This window comes from Bidens hawaiensis, unplaced genomic scaffold (genome assembly GCF_021521415.1).
Source record: "Bidens hawaiensis isolate Kalapana, Puna unplaced genomic scaffold, B.hawaiensis_p1.1 tig00012349_1, whole genome shotgun sequence".
Taxonomy (NCBI): domain Eukaryota; kingdom Viridiplantae; phylum Streptophyta; class Magnoliopsida; order Asterales; family Asteraceae; genus Bidens; species Bidens hawaiensis.
This window is the reverse complement of record NW_027492007.1, coordinates 503,639-521,777: the sequence shown is the minus strand read 5'-3', so window position 1 is coordinate 521,777 and position 18,139 is coordinate 503,639. Positions and strand designations below refer to the sequence as shown.

The window sequence follows — 18,139 nt, the reverse complement described above, 5'->3', positions numbered from 1 at the left end:
ATAGGGTACGGGGTGGACCATTGGATCATGATAATTAACTTAACTGGCCGCCGGATCAATGTGTTTTGGATGGGACAATCTTTTGTTTTCTTATTAATAAATGGCTGGTTAATTTGTCTACATATATAATCGACTTGTGGATTGTAATCTCAACTTATAATAATAATAATAATAATAATAATAAACTTTGGGGAGGAGGAGTCAATCTACACGGGTGTTGATCATTTCAACTTATACTAACTTAATTTTGTCAACATATCTACTCGTGGGTGTTAATAATTTCAACTTGTAATAATTTGCATGAGTATTACACCATTTATAACTTCAAGCACTTCGGGCAGAGAGGGCTGGACAAGGATAGGATTGGATGTTTTGGGTGGTCCCGGTTGAGTTTTTCTTTTTTTTTTCTTTTAACAACCAACAAACATAGAAAATAATGAAGTTTTTTTTTAAAGTTGTAATGGATATATAAAGGGAAGATTCTCATAATAGCCCATTTAAATAACATATTTTCAAAATTATCCTTAATAATTCAAGAATCTTTTTTTTTTCTTTTAACAACCAACCAACAAACATAGAAAATAATGAAGTTTTTTTTTAAAGTTGTAATGGATATTTAAATAACATATTTTCAAAATTATCCTCAATAATTCAAGAATCTTTTTTTTTTTCTTTTAACAACCAACCAACAAACATAGAAAATAATGAAGTTTTTTTTTTAAAGTTGTAATGGATATATAAAGGGAAGATTCCCATAATAGCCCATTTAAATAACATATTTTCAAAATTATCCTCAATAATTCAAGAATCTAACTTTGTCTCTTTGTTATCTCGTCGCCGACGACATGATAGCGAACACCGACGATGCGTTTCTGAAACAAATAGGATAACGACACATGGCCATAATCTGGTCGGAATAGGTCGTCGACGATGCATTAGTGGATAACGCGTCGCTGCTACCCTACATTAGCAACATAACGCATCGTTGCTACCCTACGTTACAACGCATCGTTGCTACCCTACGTTACGTTAGCAACATAACGCATCGCTGCTACCCTACGTTACGTATAACATAGGGTTGATGATGCGTTATGTTGCTAACGTAGGGTAGCGGCGATGCGTTATGTTGCTGCTACCTTGTTATGACAACACAAGGGTTCCACGATGCGTTAGTGATAACGCATCACTGCTACCCTACGTTAGCAACATAACGCATCGTCAACACAGATTCCGGCCACGTGTCGCTATCCTATTTGTTTCAGTAACGCATCGTCGGTGTTCGCTATCATGTCGTCGGCGACGAGATACCAAAGGGACAAAGTTGAAAACTTGAATTAGTGAGGATAAACTTGAAAACACATTCTACGGATAGATCATTTTGGGAATTTTCCCATATATAAATGGCTTTTACACTAAATTTACTTTTATTTTAAAGTTATTATATAGTTGTTGTATTGGATATATAAATGGCTTTTACACTAAATTTAATTTTACTTTAAAGTTATTATATAGTTGTCACCTAAAATAGCAAATAAATATAAAATATTTCAATGTAAAATGATATTAATTTATGCAACTTTTATAGTGTTTCTATTATATAAAATAATTTATATAGATTATTATTCAATAAAAGTGGTTTTTTTGAGTTTGGGTTTTAATGAAAGCAATGACTTTAATTATATTGGATAGAGTACTAAAGATTGGTAAAGGGTTAAATGGTTTGAAAATATACCCGTATTAAAATGTACATGTTATATATCAACATAATTTTTTTCTTGTATATGTTTATTCACAATTTATACAACTTGGGAAGGAAAATTGCCTCAAAGGATTGTAGATAGAGGACTTTGCATTTGTTGTAGCTTTGTTCTATCATCGTCAATGAAGCCTTTTGATTTATTATATGGTATATTAAGCTACACGTAATTTCATTTATATGATGGATTTTGATAATCACAATTAAAATAACGAACCTTATTCATTTCTTTTTACCTTTAATTTGGTTCACTTCTTTTAAATAACGAACCTTATTTGCTTTTATTATTTAACAAATCTTGTAAAATAAGTTATTAAAAAGCCAGCTAAGAATAGAGAAAACTTGGATCATGATCACAATATCACATCTTTAAAAGTTAATGAATTAGCCAACAACAATTTAAAAGAAAATTTTTACACATTAATAAACCTAGTTAGCGTTATTGTTCAACATTACTATAGATGATGCTCCGAATGTCTATACGACTATACCCAAATTCAAACCAGTAATCCAAATAAAACTTTTATTCGACATAAACCGATACTAAATAAGATGATTATTGGATATGTAGTATGTTTACGAATCAACTTAAATTAAACATGTCTCTAGAGTGTAGAAGATTATAAAAGGTATATACTTAGGGGGGAGGGGGTGTAAATCTTCTCACACACCCCACCCAATCAAATTGTGTCAGATCACCAACCTCAAATCCATCACATTTTGATGAAATTTGGTAGGGGTGGTGATGTGGTGTGGTGTGGTGTGATAAGAATATTTTTGTTATTTTTGTTTGTTTGTTTTTTTGCAACTTAAAAAATTAAAACGATATTTTACTAGAACATAATTCAACTTAAAAATTAGAATTAAAAAATAAAAGTTACAATAAACGTCTACTATTCGTCTGAATCTGGAAATTCCAAACCTAAAGAACCTATAAGCTCAACTAGATCCCATCTCAACCGATGATGAATATCATCATCCCGCAAGTCTAATTGGACATTATCCGGAACGGGAACTTGAGTAGGAGGATCCGGTACCCAATCTGGAGAAATTGCATTTCCATATTCTTTTATTAACTTATTGTGTAATATGATGCATGCATACACGTAGCTAGAGATCGTAGGTTTTTTCATTGCACGAACCGGTCGACTAAGTATGCACCATCTACCCTTTAAAACACCGAAAGCTCTCTCGACATCTTTTCTTGCCGATTCTTGCAACTTCTTGAACGTCTTTTCATTGGTCTCGACAGGAAACGAAAAGGCTTTCACAAAAACATACCATTGCGGGTAGATACCATCGACAAGATAGTAGCCACGTCTGTAATATCTCCCGTTGACAAAATACAGACAGAAAGGTGCGGTAACATTTGTTACGCTCTGAAACAACGGTGATGTGTACAGAACAGTGATGTCGTTTTTTGAGCCGGGAACACCAAAATAAGAATGCCAAAACCATAAATCATTTGACGCAACCGCTTCTAGTGAGATTGGTTGGTCGTTTGATACCACCCCTAACATACGCCCCTCGCAACTCCCGTGGACAATTCCTTTATTCGATATGTGTACAATCGATGCTACCGAGCATCCCTGGAAAATGTCATCTAGCCTAGTGCGCGGCGTAAAGACGTGTAATTTCGTGTCTTGTTGGTTTTCGTAGAAACTCTTTGCCATACAATTTTATAATCGCGTTACAAAAGAATTGTAGACATTCACGTGAAGTTCTCTTAGACATTTGTAAGTATTCATCGAATTGGTAGGGTGGGTTACATGTCGCTAGTCGACGAATAGCGGATGTGCATTTTTGAAGCGCCGTAAAACTTCGTTTGCCCCTCGCGTCGTAAGATTCTTGAAACCATTCTTCGTTTTCTTCGACGTCAGCTACAATCTTTAAAAATAAAGATTTCGGCAAACGAAAGCGTTCCCTAAACGTCTCGTCATTGTATTTCGGCTCTTCCACAAAATAGTAGTTCATTATCACGTCGTGGGCATGTATACGATCACGCTCCACCATTTTTTTCTTTGGACGGCTCGGGCCTTCAAGTTCGTTATATAACAACGGGAACCATTCGAGAATGTCATCGTCCGAAGACGAAGAGCTATCGGTGTCTAAGGGAACCAAGTAATTCGGAAATTCCATATTTTTTTTGTTGTGAATGAAGGGGAAGATTGAGAGTGTTTTGAGTTGGATTTGGTTTTGAGTTGGATTTGGTTTATGTTTAGGTTTTGGTTTTATATTGGTTTTTCTTTTTTTATTTAACCCTCCCCCTCCCAACGGCTCCCTCCCCAACGGTCAAATTATCTCGATAAACACCCATCACTTGCGTGATGGCTATCACGCAACCAACCCCCGTCACGCGTGAGCAATGACCGGCGACGGTGTGAGGTGAGCCATCACGCGTGATGGGAGCTCCTCACGCAGTGCCCCGCCCCCTCTTTGTCACACCCTCAAATTTCCACTAGCGGGGTTTTACCACGAGGCGCGTGACACACCGGGATCTTAACCATTCGTCATACCAAACCAACAAACATAAAATATTTAAAACGCGGAACAACTCTCGTCAAATCACGAGTTTCAAAAAAAAATACAATTAGTTCAAAGTCTTGCGGAAGCGTAAAGGATAAACAGTTTTAAAACAAGTAACGCGTGCCCAAACATGCACAACCCATAAATCTTAAAGAAATATGAAATGAAGTTTATGCAATTAATAAAAACTCCAAGCAGCATGCTACGTGCTCCCTAGCACTACCTAGCGACCTGGCAAGTATCAATACTCAAGTATTAACACAAGGTTGGTGAGTTCATAAGTTATATTAAAAATAAAACAAGTATAATATGATTAAGTAGATTTTTCGCATTTCAAATTTCTATCGGGGTAGCTAGCCCATGTATAAGCTACTAGACGGTTGAACCGAAGCTGACTGTATGTATGCCTTCTTACCAGGTCTATCACTGACACTGGCGTATAATAGTTAGGTAAATAAAACACTCGTTTTACGACATCACAGCCGTGCTAGCGCGACTAGCCCGAGTGGGGTTTGTCAAACCCAGTAGTACTACTCAATATAACCCCGCGATCCCATCCTATCGGTTCAAAGTAATGTAAGGACTTTCGGTGATATAAAAGCATCTAGTATAAACTTGTGATATAAATAAGAAATTACCAAAAATCCGTAGTATGCCACTGCATTTTCCTCCAGAAAACCAGTATAAAACAAGTATGTATTTTCTCCCCGAAAACATGTAAAAGAAAGATAGTTGGTGTGTTTCTCCCCGAAAACATGTATAAAAGTGGTTTGGTTTTCTTCCCGAAAACATGTATGAAAAGTATGAACTCACCTTAAGTATGCAGAAGAGATTCCGCGAACAAGCTTAACGAAAGAAAATGTGCCCGCCTAACCAATACCTAGTACAAGCGTTAAGCTATGAGGATGTGTTTTACAATACGACACCCTAAGACTCGCGTAACGACCCACACACACAAACATGGACCTGACCCGACGACTCGTTGGTGATTGACATTAATTTCGACTGTTTCCAATTATACTAACATGCATCCTATCCCACAACATCATCCGAACATAAAGCAGTTACCAATTAACTCAAATCTGTTCAAAAATCTCACGAGACAGATTCTCGCATGCGGAAACTAATTTATTTAACTAGACATCCCTTTGAAATAAATTCCATAAAAATTACCACAGAAGCACGTATAAATTTGGTTTCTCAATATATTTTTATTATATTTTTACTTTATGTAAAACATTCGCAACAATCAGATCATCACAGAAGGTACAGATTTTAACTCAGTCTGCGCAACAAAAAGTATAAGTTTGGCTAGACCTCCAAACCAAACTAAATCAAGCAAGGCCAATTGGGTTAACTTCCTGACTCAAAGTAGAAACTTTCAGAAGTGGAATTAACCCATTTGGCTTTGTCACCATTAAGTTATAACATCGGGACTGTAGGGCAGAATCCCACCTTACCAGTCAGATTCGACATATGGTTTTGTAAAATCATAAAAACTATCAAGAACTCGTCCAAAAATTACAAACTATAACTTTTTGAAAATTAGACTCCAAGTAGAACGTCATGAAATCAAGAATCGATCAAAAATAAGCATTCTTCATCAAGTTACATGTAAAACCATAAGCGAGTGAAATTTCATCCAGAATCTGATCTAACATAAACCCTAAATAAATCATGTTTCCATCAACCCTAACATTCTAAATCATCAATCCGCGATCATATATGTCATATAGCAGGTACATCAAAGATATTTTTCATACCATGCTTCATTTAACATCACAATAACACGCAATGAATCAAGAAAACAACAATTAAGAGGTGGTTACTTACAACTAGTGATAACTTCTATGAAAAACACGAACCCTAGCACCTTCTATGCACCCAAAGCTTCCCAAACGACCCAAGAGATGTAGGGTTTCACCCAAAAACGGCTGAACTTGTTTATAAGTGATCTAGGGTTTTTAGGAAATTTTCTTTTTAAATAACGTGTATGGGATAAGAATATGATCTGCACATGTTGTTTTTGTTATTATTATTATTATTATTACTATTATTAAAATAAACAAGTATACACATGTAAAGCAATTTATTAAGTAACACACATATATAATCGTTTATAATGTAACCGCTATCGGGTTCGACATTTATCACCAACTCGTACGGATGGACTCGTGTGTGTGTGACTCGTTACCGACTCGTGAAATGTTATGCATGAACGTCTAGGATTATGGAGCATGTGTTAACGAAATTAACCTGAAAATGCGAGGTGTCACACTCTTATCAATTAATGTACTTTAATTTCTATTGCAGACAAATTTAAAATTATTAATAATAAATATATTAGTCTTAGAAAATGAGTTAAAATGGGGGAACATCAATGTTATAGGATAAACTTTGGATAACAAGAGGTTGGTAAGGGTTATGATATTTTAGAAAATACACAGCTACTGTTAATCTAATGACATTAAAATTTTTTTGATTATCTTTTAAAAATTATAGTAGACTCATGTATTTTCATTATTTATTATATGGGAGATATGAGAGATGATCCTGGCTTGCCAGAGTTCGAGTCCTGATCTCACCCGATTTTACCGGCTCCTCGCTGTCGTGCCATTTGGTGGGTGTGGGGGTCGGGTTTTATCCGGTGAATCCCTCACTAGATGGACCGCTAGGGGCTCCGTCCGTCCGGACTAGTGGCCGGCTCGGCTACCTTTAGTCAATGGGGGCCGCGTACAGAGTACCCGGCGTTACTTAGTTGGTCGTTAAAAAAAAATTTACGTGAGTATTTGAGCCAACCCAATTTTCTTTTTTTATTCATAGATAATTGTTTTAATTTATGATCACATAAAGATTTTGGCGTGTTATTAGAAATACAATGAGAAATTAAACGAAAAAATTAAAATATGTGGGATTTTTAAATGACATTATAAAACTATTAATATGTCAAACAAAAATGAAACAATTTTGATAATTAGCGAAAACTGAATCAAATTTTATATCAAAGTAATCATAGATATTTGTAATTAAAGCTAAGTGTCATTTTAATACATGTGGTTTGTTCAATCATACAACTTTAGTGTTGTTTTTGAATTTATTGCAAATGACTACCTCACTTTTCCAAAACTTGTAATTTTAGTATTTTTTTCTAACTCCCTCTATGTTTGTCTGTTAAGTCAGGGTATTTATTTTTTTTTTTAATCAAATCCACCTCCAACCCCCTTTTATACTTTTTTAACCTAAACTACAACTAACTCAATCTCTCTCTCTCCTCACCCCTATCTCTCTACACCGCCACCAGCCACCCTTTTCACCCCCATCTCCGTCCTGAACCGCCAATAGCCACCATCGTCACCTGTCGTCGTTACCGTCTTCGATATTTTCCTGGTCCGACAAGAAATCAAACAATTGAACTTAGATCCAAAGGCTCTCAAAGCCTCACGAGTTTTCACCGGAAAATGAACCCAACTTCTTTACACCGGCGAACAATCTTGTTTTTTGAGACACGCCGACATCAGAAGCTTCAATGTTGTAAATTCCGACGAAGTTGTAAGCATATATCTTCTAGTGCTCCGTTTACAAGCGTCCAATGGTGGCTGGAGAGCAGTAGAGCATGTAGTGATGGTCGTTGACAGTAGTTAACAGGCGAAGGGTGGATGGTTGTTTATGAATTTAAGGGATTTGTAGGGATTGGATTGATTGGGATATAGGATTAGGGTTTGACCCAAGCTTAAACTTTCTTTGTGATTATGACTTTTTAAAATAAACCCATTATGGTGGAATTTTATTAACACTTTCCAAGTTTCATTTAACAAGAGAAAGGAAAGGAAAGGAAAAAGAAAGGCAAGGAAAGGAAAGGAAAGGAAAGGAAAATGTGTGTTTTTGATTCGTGTTCCCGAGTTTAATGAAAATAAAGGAAATTAAACATTTTGTTTGTTTCTGTAACACCCCAACCCAGAAAGGGCTGACGTGTCACTTTGTACGGTGGTATACAGAGATAAAAGACATAATTCCATTAATTAGAAATCTTCATAAGCATCCTAACATTTATTTCACTCTCTCCACCCCGCCCAAAGTAACCTGTGAACCTGTGTGAGGGAAAAATTTACAGAATGAGCCGAATGCCCAGTATGGAATAATAAGCTCAGGTATTAAAATGTTTTCGGTAAAATAGTAAGTTTAAATATAGTCTACGATGGCAATAGCAAAACAATTTTCAGTAAGAATAGAACAATTTCGATAAACGTTGTACAATTAATAAAATATTTCGCGTATACAGTAAGCCGAAACACTTTCGGATAGATCAAAATAATAACTTCTGAGTCAGAATAGTAACAGATAATTCAGAATGGTAACAGATGATTCATAACGCTACAAATATTTCATAATAATAACAGATAGTTTAAACAGTAACAGATAGTTCATATCATACGGATGTATCCATGAGCCGAACAATAACAGAAACAGAGGTGACGATATACAGGGGGCCATTCCTGTATACCAATCACATGGAATGGGCAGGTTGGCACACCTACATCCATTCCCATAAACAGAAACATATACTGAAACAGAGCTAGGATCGATCCATACGCCTCCTAGTAGCTTTGTACCACACCTGTACCTAGGGACGCCGTGAACTAATCTCTCCGTCACGGAAGGAGCACATGTTGTCGGTGCCACAACAACATGCTCGTGAGACACTCCACGAGAAGCGTAGCACTCAGGGTAACTGAGCTTAAAAATATATATTTTTGAAGAATTTAAAAGTTCAGTATCGGAACATGCGATAATGAGCAAAATTAATTTAAATCTGCTGCATGCTTGTTTTTGTTAAAACGTAGCAGAAAATTAAAGTATTATAGACCCAAGTATAACATATCGGAAATACTGAGCGTAACATGAAGCCCGCACATCTTGGTTAACAGTACTTTGATAATATAGCCGAGTGTTTGTAGATAGGAAATATCGCATCGTATCCACCACACCCAGATATGTGATCAAAGTTTGGTTTCCCATGATGTTTGAAATTCATATTACTTCCCTGGAACATACAAGTTTCAAATGTCTTGTTGCAATGAAACAAAATAATCATACGAAACATGAAACGAACGGAAAGCCAAAGACGTTAAGAGTTCCAGGTCTTAGTCATAGGGGTTATTACAATCGAACCAGATAACAAAGAAGGGGGTAAGGATCCGTACCTTGTTCGCTGATTAAGTTGTCTTACACATATAAGTGATATATGTTTCGCTCTTTAAATCGACCTACATTGTAGCCATGTATCTTATAAGGTTGTGATTGGGTACAAATATGTTTGTCGTAAGATTTAAGTTGGATTTTTTTTATTTTTTTTTTGTTATATCTTTTCCGTGTCCATGTCTCAGTTCGTTTAACTATTTATTTATGTAGTTTGATTTACGAGCATAAAGGTAGTTATGAATGCATAAATATATCTAATGAAGTAATGAGTAATATATATATATAAAGGGAACAATCCATAACCCATGCTTTAAAACTTCATAATCTTTAACCAGTGAACCAGATTGGTTTGTTTTAAATCCTGTTTTCATTAATATTATATCTAGAAATCCCCTTCATCGATTTTAATAAATAATGTTACTTGTGGGATCATTTTCTTTGTTCCCGACTTTAACGTTTATCTTGTAAACAAGGGTTTTTAAAAAGAAAGCCTTTTTGAAATCATGGTTACCTCGACACATGCATGTCGGCCTCAAAGGTGTCACCGGAAAATGCAGCGGCGTACGGCGGGCTGTTTCTTTTTTTTTTTTTTATTGATGTTCCAACGATATCACATTCGGGCTGAAGATACCGGTAAACGTGATTTCATGGTCGCTGGGAAATGATGGCGACGTCGAAGAGGCTGGTTAAGGTCTCATAGAGCATGGGATAGGTTTCTGGTGTGCGTCCGACTATATTCGAGGTAAAGGGATGTCGTTGGATACGAGTTGCAGGTTGTCGAAATATATCCAGCTCTGTTTCGTTGTTTCCGGTGATCTGGACAGGATAACCAGGGAATGTGACGAAGGTACGGCCATCGGCCAGGTGGTCTTGTGGTGAAGATGACATGTATGAAGGAGATGGTGTCCGACGGTGGTGGTTACCCGGCTGTTTCATCGACGATCTGGCGGTTCCCGTAGTTTCCTTCGCTATTGTAGCCTAGGAGATGAAGCATGTTGCTGACTGGTGGGAAGTGATGACTGGTTATGGGTTTGGTATGTGAAAACAGGTTGATTGAAGAAGGTTAAAATGGTGGCCGGACGTAGATATTGCTTGGATTCTTATAACAAATGTTGGAGTAGAAAATATCTTCAACAGTTACAGGTAAAAAGAATGATTGGAGTATGGTCAATGAGCCCCATCTCCTCATGATTTTGTGTTTGTGTACAAAGCAAAAGTTTTTTAATTTCTACAGAGTTCATATTTAAAGGAAAAATACAATGGATGGCTATGTCATATTTGTGGACAATAATAAAAGAAACAAACAACAAGACATATCTTTGTTTTCATTTTAATTTACCTTATTTCTTTTTATCCAAGTTACTGACTACAAACAAGAAAATGAAAATCTTAAGTGAGTAGTTGGAAGACTTGTATTGTCTAATCAATGATATTGTTGTTGTTGTTATTATTATTAACTCTTCTTCGTTCCTTTTAAAAATTTTATTTTTTTTATTATTATTATCTTTCTTTGTAACTACCAAAACACATTTCCTATGAAGTATATAAATAATTTGATTATTATTATTATTATTATTAAACAATTATTTCATATTTACGGTTATTTCAGTTTCCGAGATGAAAAGAAAAGAAAAAAAATTTGTATTTTTACTATTATACCCTTCAAAGTATATAAAAATACACATTCCAACAAGCCAAAAAGAAGGCAATTGTCTTTCACAACATATGAAAGGTGAAGTCAAGAGTGTTATACAATTCATCAACTATGCATATGATATAATGTGTAGTAGGTGCCATATGTTGTTCACCATTTAACAAAACTTGACAGCATGAGCTTGATCATATAAGTATATCAATGCATCATCTTTACCAAGTTTTTGTGATGTACTTTAGACAAAATTACAACTTTTCTCATTAATAGGCCCTCAATCTTCTCATTGTTATCCAGTGTATCGCCTTTGTTCACAATCTTAATTGCAACATTCTTGTTTTTATACCAGAAAAAATGCACAAAATCAACAAAAAAAACATCAAATTCAGCTTTAATAGTCTGCTAAACAAATGGATTTTCAGTAACTTGGCAAGTAGATGTATCAAATTCGAGAACATGATATTCAAACACCCAATTATTATTAAAAAGATTGATAAAGTGAACAACTTACTTGCCATCATAGACCTTAGCATGTGCACCTTCTCCGATCTTTGGGACGACAAAAAGAAGATTTGGATCAATCAATCACTTGGGTTCCAACTTAAACACACCTCCTGGATAAAAACCCATTTTACTGCAAAACCTCTTTGAGGCTTTTTCACAAACACCTGGCAGGCAATATTTTCAAAACAGTATTTTGACCTGCAAAAGAAGATCAGCCGATATTAAAAGGAAAGCAAAGTGTTGGAACTAAAACTAATGAATACCTGATTAAAGGAGAACTTAAATGGTGCTGAGAAGAACGAATGGAAGACGCTTCGTTGATGATGCTTGATGGAGATATGATTGCTAGAAGATGACTGACTCTAGGTAGACAAGATGATGCTTGATGGAGTGTAGTGAGTTGAGAAAGATGATGATGATGATGGGAAGTGGGATGAAGACATACTCGGTTGCTGAGGGTATTACTGGAATTGAAATATGAGCATGATGCTTGTGTTTCTTTTCTCACCAATTCTTTCCAATTACTATAAATCAATTCCTTTCCTTTCCTTTCTTTTCCTTTCCAAACCCTTTACGGTGTAAAAGTTTAGAAATAATAAATAAATAACATAACAAAGGTAATAAAGTACCCATCCTGCCTTATCAGACAAAAATATACGGAGTTAAACTAAAGTACTAAAATTACAAATTTGTAGTCATTTTTAATAAATTTAAAAACGGTATTAAAGTTGTGTAATTGAACAAACCACATGTACTAAAATGTCACTTAATTATAAGATTTTATCCACATTACATTACAATATGTAACGTATACGTATGTAATAAATGTTAACAATATTTTAATAAAAAGTGTGCTACGCACCGTTAAACACTTTCGTCGTGAACATCACATGACCATGGATGATGGATATAATGTTTTGCTTTCATGACAATCTATATAGTATCATCGTGACCGCTTGAGGCACCTTGTTCGAAACATAATTAAAACTATGCAAACAAACAATAAAATATATAACTGTAAACATTAAACACTACAAATACAATTCCTGGCTGGCCCAAAAAACGAGATCATTCATCATTCTATCAAATTTGTTTTTACATTTTTATTGGGCTGCCATGAACCACGTGGGGGTGGGAGGGAATAACTTGAGTTTTGCAATTGTTTTCTTCAAAGGGTATGTATTAGCTTACTTCACCTGCATCACGACACGGTTCAACAATTCCATGTTAGTGTCATGAATAATAAATTGTTTGATTTGTTGAATAAGTCTTTTTGGTACGGTTGGAACGCACATCAAGTTCCGATTCCAACATATTCTAGCAACGGAATGGGTTATGGCTTAGGAATATAAATTCAAATCAGTACCACTGAGTTTCATTACATTTTGATAAACAAAAGGCCTGCACGTCCGTTTCATGGAATGTAATGGAATTAGAATTGGTAGAATTTGCATAGGATTTTGAATTTAAAGAAATTGGATTTGGAATTTGAACATTACAACAGAAATTGAAATTGAGGGTAATTGAAATCTAAATACATTGTTAATGTGCTCGTTTGACAAATAAATAAAAATCAGGAAGTTTTTTTTTTCTTTTTTTAAACAATGATAACGGCGAAAATATTTTAGTTTTTTTAGATTTTTTGTTTTTTATTTATATTTTGCGTTATGATTTTTTATTTTTTATTTTTTGAATTTTTTATGGGTTTTCTATTAAGATCAAAAACCCCTCAAAAAATATTCAAAAATAATAATAAAAAATTCATAACTCAAAATATAAATTAAAAAAAAAGTAAAAAACTAAAATGTTTTATTAATTCGTTGTCCTCGTTTAAAAAAAACTCGAGATAAGATTCCAATAATTATCCTTGAATTCCTCCACATTTTGGAAGGATTTAAAATCATTCTATTTAAAGGAATTTGAAGGAATTAAATTCCAATTCCAATTCCAATTTCAATTCTTTGAACCGAACACACCAAAATGGAATTAAGATTCAAATTCCAACGAAACAAACACGTCATTTCATGAGATTTTAATTTCAATTCCTTAAAATTAAAACAAATTCTATGAGACAAACACGCCCTAAAACTAATCTGCTATCAGAATCTTTGAGCTGTTGTTTTTCTAAGCTATTATTCATGTCCAATTAACTGAACACCGGGTATAAAAACATTATATCTTGTTACTAGACCACCTAAGGCCCAACATTCCAGCCCAGTATGGTGGCCCAACAAATTGACTTGTCATGTGGGAACGGTGAACGGGTGATGAAAAAAAATTAAAAATAAAAGATTAATAGGATGTAGTATCTAAGGGGGTGTTTTGTACAGAAAATGAAAATGGAGAGAAAATATAAATGGAAATGGAATTGTAGAGAAAGAAAATTGGTATGGAGAATGAGAATCATTTCTCTTGTTTGGTACACGAGAAAATAAACAGAGAACTCTACCATACCCAACCCCACCTCCACCCAACCTGACACCACTCACCGCCGCAGCCCCACCACCACCGCCTCACCACCACAGCCCCACCACCACCACCAGCCCCACCACCACAGCCCCACACCACCAGCACCACCACCACAGCCCTTTCTTCAACCACAGCCCACCACCACCGGCTGCCGCCACCAAACCCCCTTCTTTAACCACAGTATACAAGAAATTAAAAAGATTCAAATTTTTGGAACATAAGATATAGAAAAAGGAGGCTCAGATCTGTCATCACTGCCTCTTTGGAGATTTTGTGGTGGTGGTTGTGGTGGCGATGATGATGATGATAATCAGAAGCCACCTGCAACCACCGTCGATTTCCACCACCACTGTCACCCACCTGCGACCACAATCACCCGACCATCTGAAAACCCTAACCTACCACGAACCACCACTTGAAACCCTAATCTCCGTTCACCCGTACCACCTGCAACCTACAACCGGTTACCATCTCTGTGTTCACCACTGCGAACGGCGGAGACGGGGTGGTGGTTGCAGACTTGGAGACGAGGTGGCGGTTGCAGACTTGGAGACGAGGTGGCGGCCGGAGACGAGGTGGTGGCCGGAGACGGGGTGGTGGTCGGAGACGAGGTGGTGACATGCTATGAGGAGGCTGCTGAGAAATGAATTTCTCTTTGTTTTAAAGAGAAATGGAATTCTCTAGTTTTAGAGAAATAAAAAGAGAAATATAAATGAAAAGTGGAAAACAAACAAAAGAAATATTTCTAATTCCATTTCTTTCCAATCAAATCCCTCTACCAAACACCCCCTAAATATCTTTAGTGGGTACTCACTCCTCATCTTGTGTGGGTTGCAGTCCACTTTCTTTTCTTGTGGGACCTCCACTTAACCAAATTCCAGGGAAGCACAAAGATTCTTAAACCAAAGAAATATTAATATTAATAAAATATTAAACATATGGCTATTATTTCAAAAGGTCCCTACACTTTTCTCTGTCTGCATTAAAGGAACCCCTTTTTCTAAATACAACTTCCCATTTCCCACCCTTTCCCACTTCTCTTTCTCTTTGTAAATAATAATAATAATAATAATAATAATAATAATAATCACAATGGCAGCTGCCAACAAATTTGCTGCATTCATACACATGAACACAAACAAAATCACATTTGTGCTCATCTATGCTCTTCTTGAATGGACACTCATACTTCTTCTCCTCATCAACTCACTCTTTTCCTTTATTATCATCAAGTTTTCACAACTATGTGGCCTAAAATCACCTTGTCTATGGTGCTCCACCCTCCATCGCTTTTTCGAACCCGAAAAGGTTAACTTGTACCGCGATCTTCTCTGCGAGTTTCATTCGAAAGAGGTTTCGGTTCTCGGATTCTGCCCAAGTCATAAAAAGTTGGCAGAAATCAAGGATTTTTGTGAAGACTGTTTTTCATGTCATTTGGACTTCCAAGTGAAACATAGTGATGACTATGAGAAGCTCGAGTGTTCTTGTTGTGGTTTGAAGCTTCACAAGAAACATGTTGAGAGTGAAACATGTTTGAATCAATTTGAGGAAAAGTTAGATTCAACTTCAGGTTTTCTTCCACAAGATCTTGAATTTTTCTTTGATTATAGTGGTAGTCAGTTGGTTCCAATAGAACTGATTGACTCTGAGGAAAGTCAAAGCATTTATGAAGCTAATCAAGAACAAGATGAACATCACACACCAGGGCATGAATCTATGGAACTTGAAGAAACTGAGAATTCCATTGTTTTTCATGCAAAGTTTAGTGAATCTAAAGAAAAATCTGACAATATTGTAAATGAGGAGGTTCAAGAAACTACCATAGATACAAAGAAGTTGGACCCGAATTTTGGTAATGTTTATCATGTAAAATTTTATTTTTTTAGTTTCTTGGATATATATCTATTTTTTGCTTAATTATTAATGTTTACATTTGCAGTTGATGAAGAATCAAAAGTTTCATTAGAAACAAAGATTCATGTTCTAGAAACATGTGTTGAAGAATCTTCAAGTAATTCACATGATTTGCATTTAAAGATTGAAAATGGTAAAGTTTTTATTTTTCTTGCAATGCATGTTCCTAAATTTTTGTTACCTGAACTCAATCAATCATCTTGTATTTTCTACAAGGTTTGCTTGAATCGAAGAACTCGAGTGAAACCTGCAACAAGAATGAAGACGAGAAAGTTCCAGATACACCTACTTCAATTAAGAAGCATTTTTTGTTTGAGCGAATGGAATCGAGGGCAGAAGAGTCATTAGATGGCAGTTTGATGAGTGAAATGGAAGGTGGAGATCCGGTTAACACAACCGAGAAGCTAAATTCGGCTTTACATGCTTTGAAAGCCGAGTTAGAGGAAGAGAGAAATGCTTCTGCCATTGCCGCCAGTGAGACGATGGCAAAGATCACTCGGCTGCAAGAAGAGAAGGCGGCAATGCAAATGGAGGCGTTACAATATCAAAGAATGATGGAAGAACAATCGGAGTATGATCAAGAAGCTTTGAAGCTCTTGAATGAACTCATGATTAAAAAGGAAAAGGAATTGGAAATGTATAAGAATAAAGTAGCAGATTTTGAAGCTAAGGACCGAATGATTGTTTCAAAAGGTAGCATGAAAAACAGGTCATGTTCGGGTTCGGGTTCTTCTAGTCATTCCGAGTATGAGAATGGAATGGCGTTTGAAAAGACCGAAGAATGGAATGGGAATCAAGAAAGCTGGAACCGGAATGTGCTCGAGCTGGAAACATCATTAGCGGGCTTTGAAGAAGAAAGGTTGTCGATTTTTGAACAAATTAAGGTTCTGGAAGAGACGCTTTTTGTTTTGAGTGATGAAGAGGATCAACACTTTGAAGATGTGAGACCTATAGAAGATCTCTTTGAGGGAAACGGATTCCATTCCGACGACATGGTGACAAAAGCAAACGGGTTCCATTCCAACGAGTTGGAAAACGGGAAAAAGCAAATGGACATCGGGTATGAAGTTGATCAAGTTTATGAAAGGCTACAAGCTTTGGAAGCCGATAGAGAGTTTTTAAAACATTGTGCCAGGTCACTGAATAAAGGCGAGAAAGGGATGGAACTTCTTCGGGAAATCTTGCAACATCTACGCGATCTTCGAACCGTAGATTTTCAAACATAAACATAATTTTTTAAGATGAAAGAAAAGTTTTAGTCAAGGTTTTCTTTTTCAACATTCATTACATCCTGACCTTTTGAGGAAAAGAGGGAGGATGAGTTTGTTTTTTTAGGTTTGCAAAGGTTGAAGAATGGTTCAATATTGAAGGCTTGTACTGATTGTAGAGTTAGGTGTTGAAAAACAAATTTTAGATATTGTATTCATTGTAGGAATAGAGGGGAAGGAACCCTTTATGCCTAATAAGTTATGTCTCTATATAAAGTTTGTGTTTGTATTTTGTCTTTAAATTACGATATTGTTAAATGATTCAGGACTTTAGGTCATGGTCTCTGGTTGTCTGAATCATTCTAGTCTTCTTCACGATGTTTTTATCAAATTAATTGGTTCGAGAAGTAGAGGTAATATGGGCATATGATAGTTGTGGTTTCTTGACTATTTGTCATTAGTGGTCTCCACCACTTGGTATCTTTTCATACTATTGTGCTTGATTCATCAATTTATAGCGTAAAAACATGTTATAATAAGATGTATACCATACATACAACATATATAACTAATTCAAACCGAATTGTTGCATATTTTGAGAAGTTTGATTGTTGTCACATTGCAAGCAGACTTCTTTGAAACATATTTTATGATTATTCGTATTTGTCTGTCATATATGTACTTTGTTGGAACATAAGTTGAAAATAACTTCATTAAATGTAAGCATAATTAGTTATATTTTAATATGAGTTATATATTTAACTACCAATGCATTTGTGTACTCCTTTACGATAGTTTTGCGACGAGCTCACATGTAGTTAAAATAACTGGGATATCGATACGTGGAGTAATGAGTTTATAAGCAACTTGAAGGGAAGAAATAGATAAAAGTTCTCCTCACGTATGTGAGTG

At 35.7% G+C, this 18,139-nt stretch overlaps 1 protein-coding gene across 1 annotated transcript; it reads left to right on the top strand.

Moving 5' to 3' along the window:
* The first annotated feature begins 15,181 nt into the window (after positions 1-15,181).
* LOC143540831 (myosin-binding protein 3-like) lies at positions 15,182-17,482 on the top strand. Its single transcript, XM_077033804.1, has 3 exons — positions 15,182-15,957; positions 16,036-16,152; positions 16,236-17,482. The coding sequence occupies exons 1-3, from the start codon at positions 15,198-15,200 to the stop codon at positions 17,243-17,245; spliced, it is 1,887 nt and encodes a 628-aa protein (XP_076889919.1). The 5' UTR covers positions 15,182-15,197; the 3' UTR covers positions 17,246-17,482.
* Positions 17,483-18,139: the final 657 nt, after the last annotated feature.

Coding starts and splice junctions, on each gene's coding strand:
- LOC143540831 (XM_077033804.1), top strand. CDS start 15,198: ATGGCAGCTGCCAACAAATTTGCTGCATTCATACACATGAACACAAAC. Junction 15,958..16,035: donor GAAGTTGGACCCGAATTTTG/GTAATGTTTATC, acceptor TATTAATGTTTA/CATTTGCAGTTGATGAAGAA. Junction 16,153..16,235: donor GCATTTAAAGATTGAAAATG/GTAAAGTTTTTA, acceptor ATTTTCTACAAG/GTTTGCTTGAATCGAAGAAC.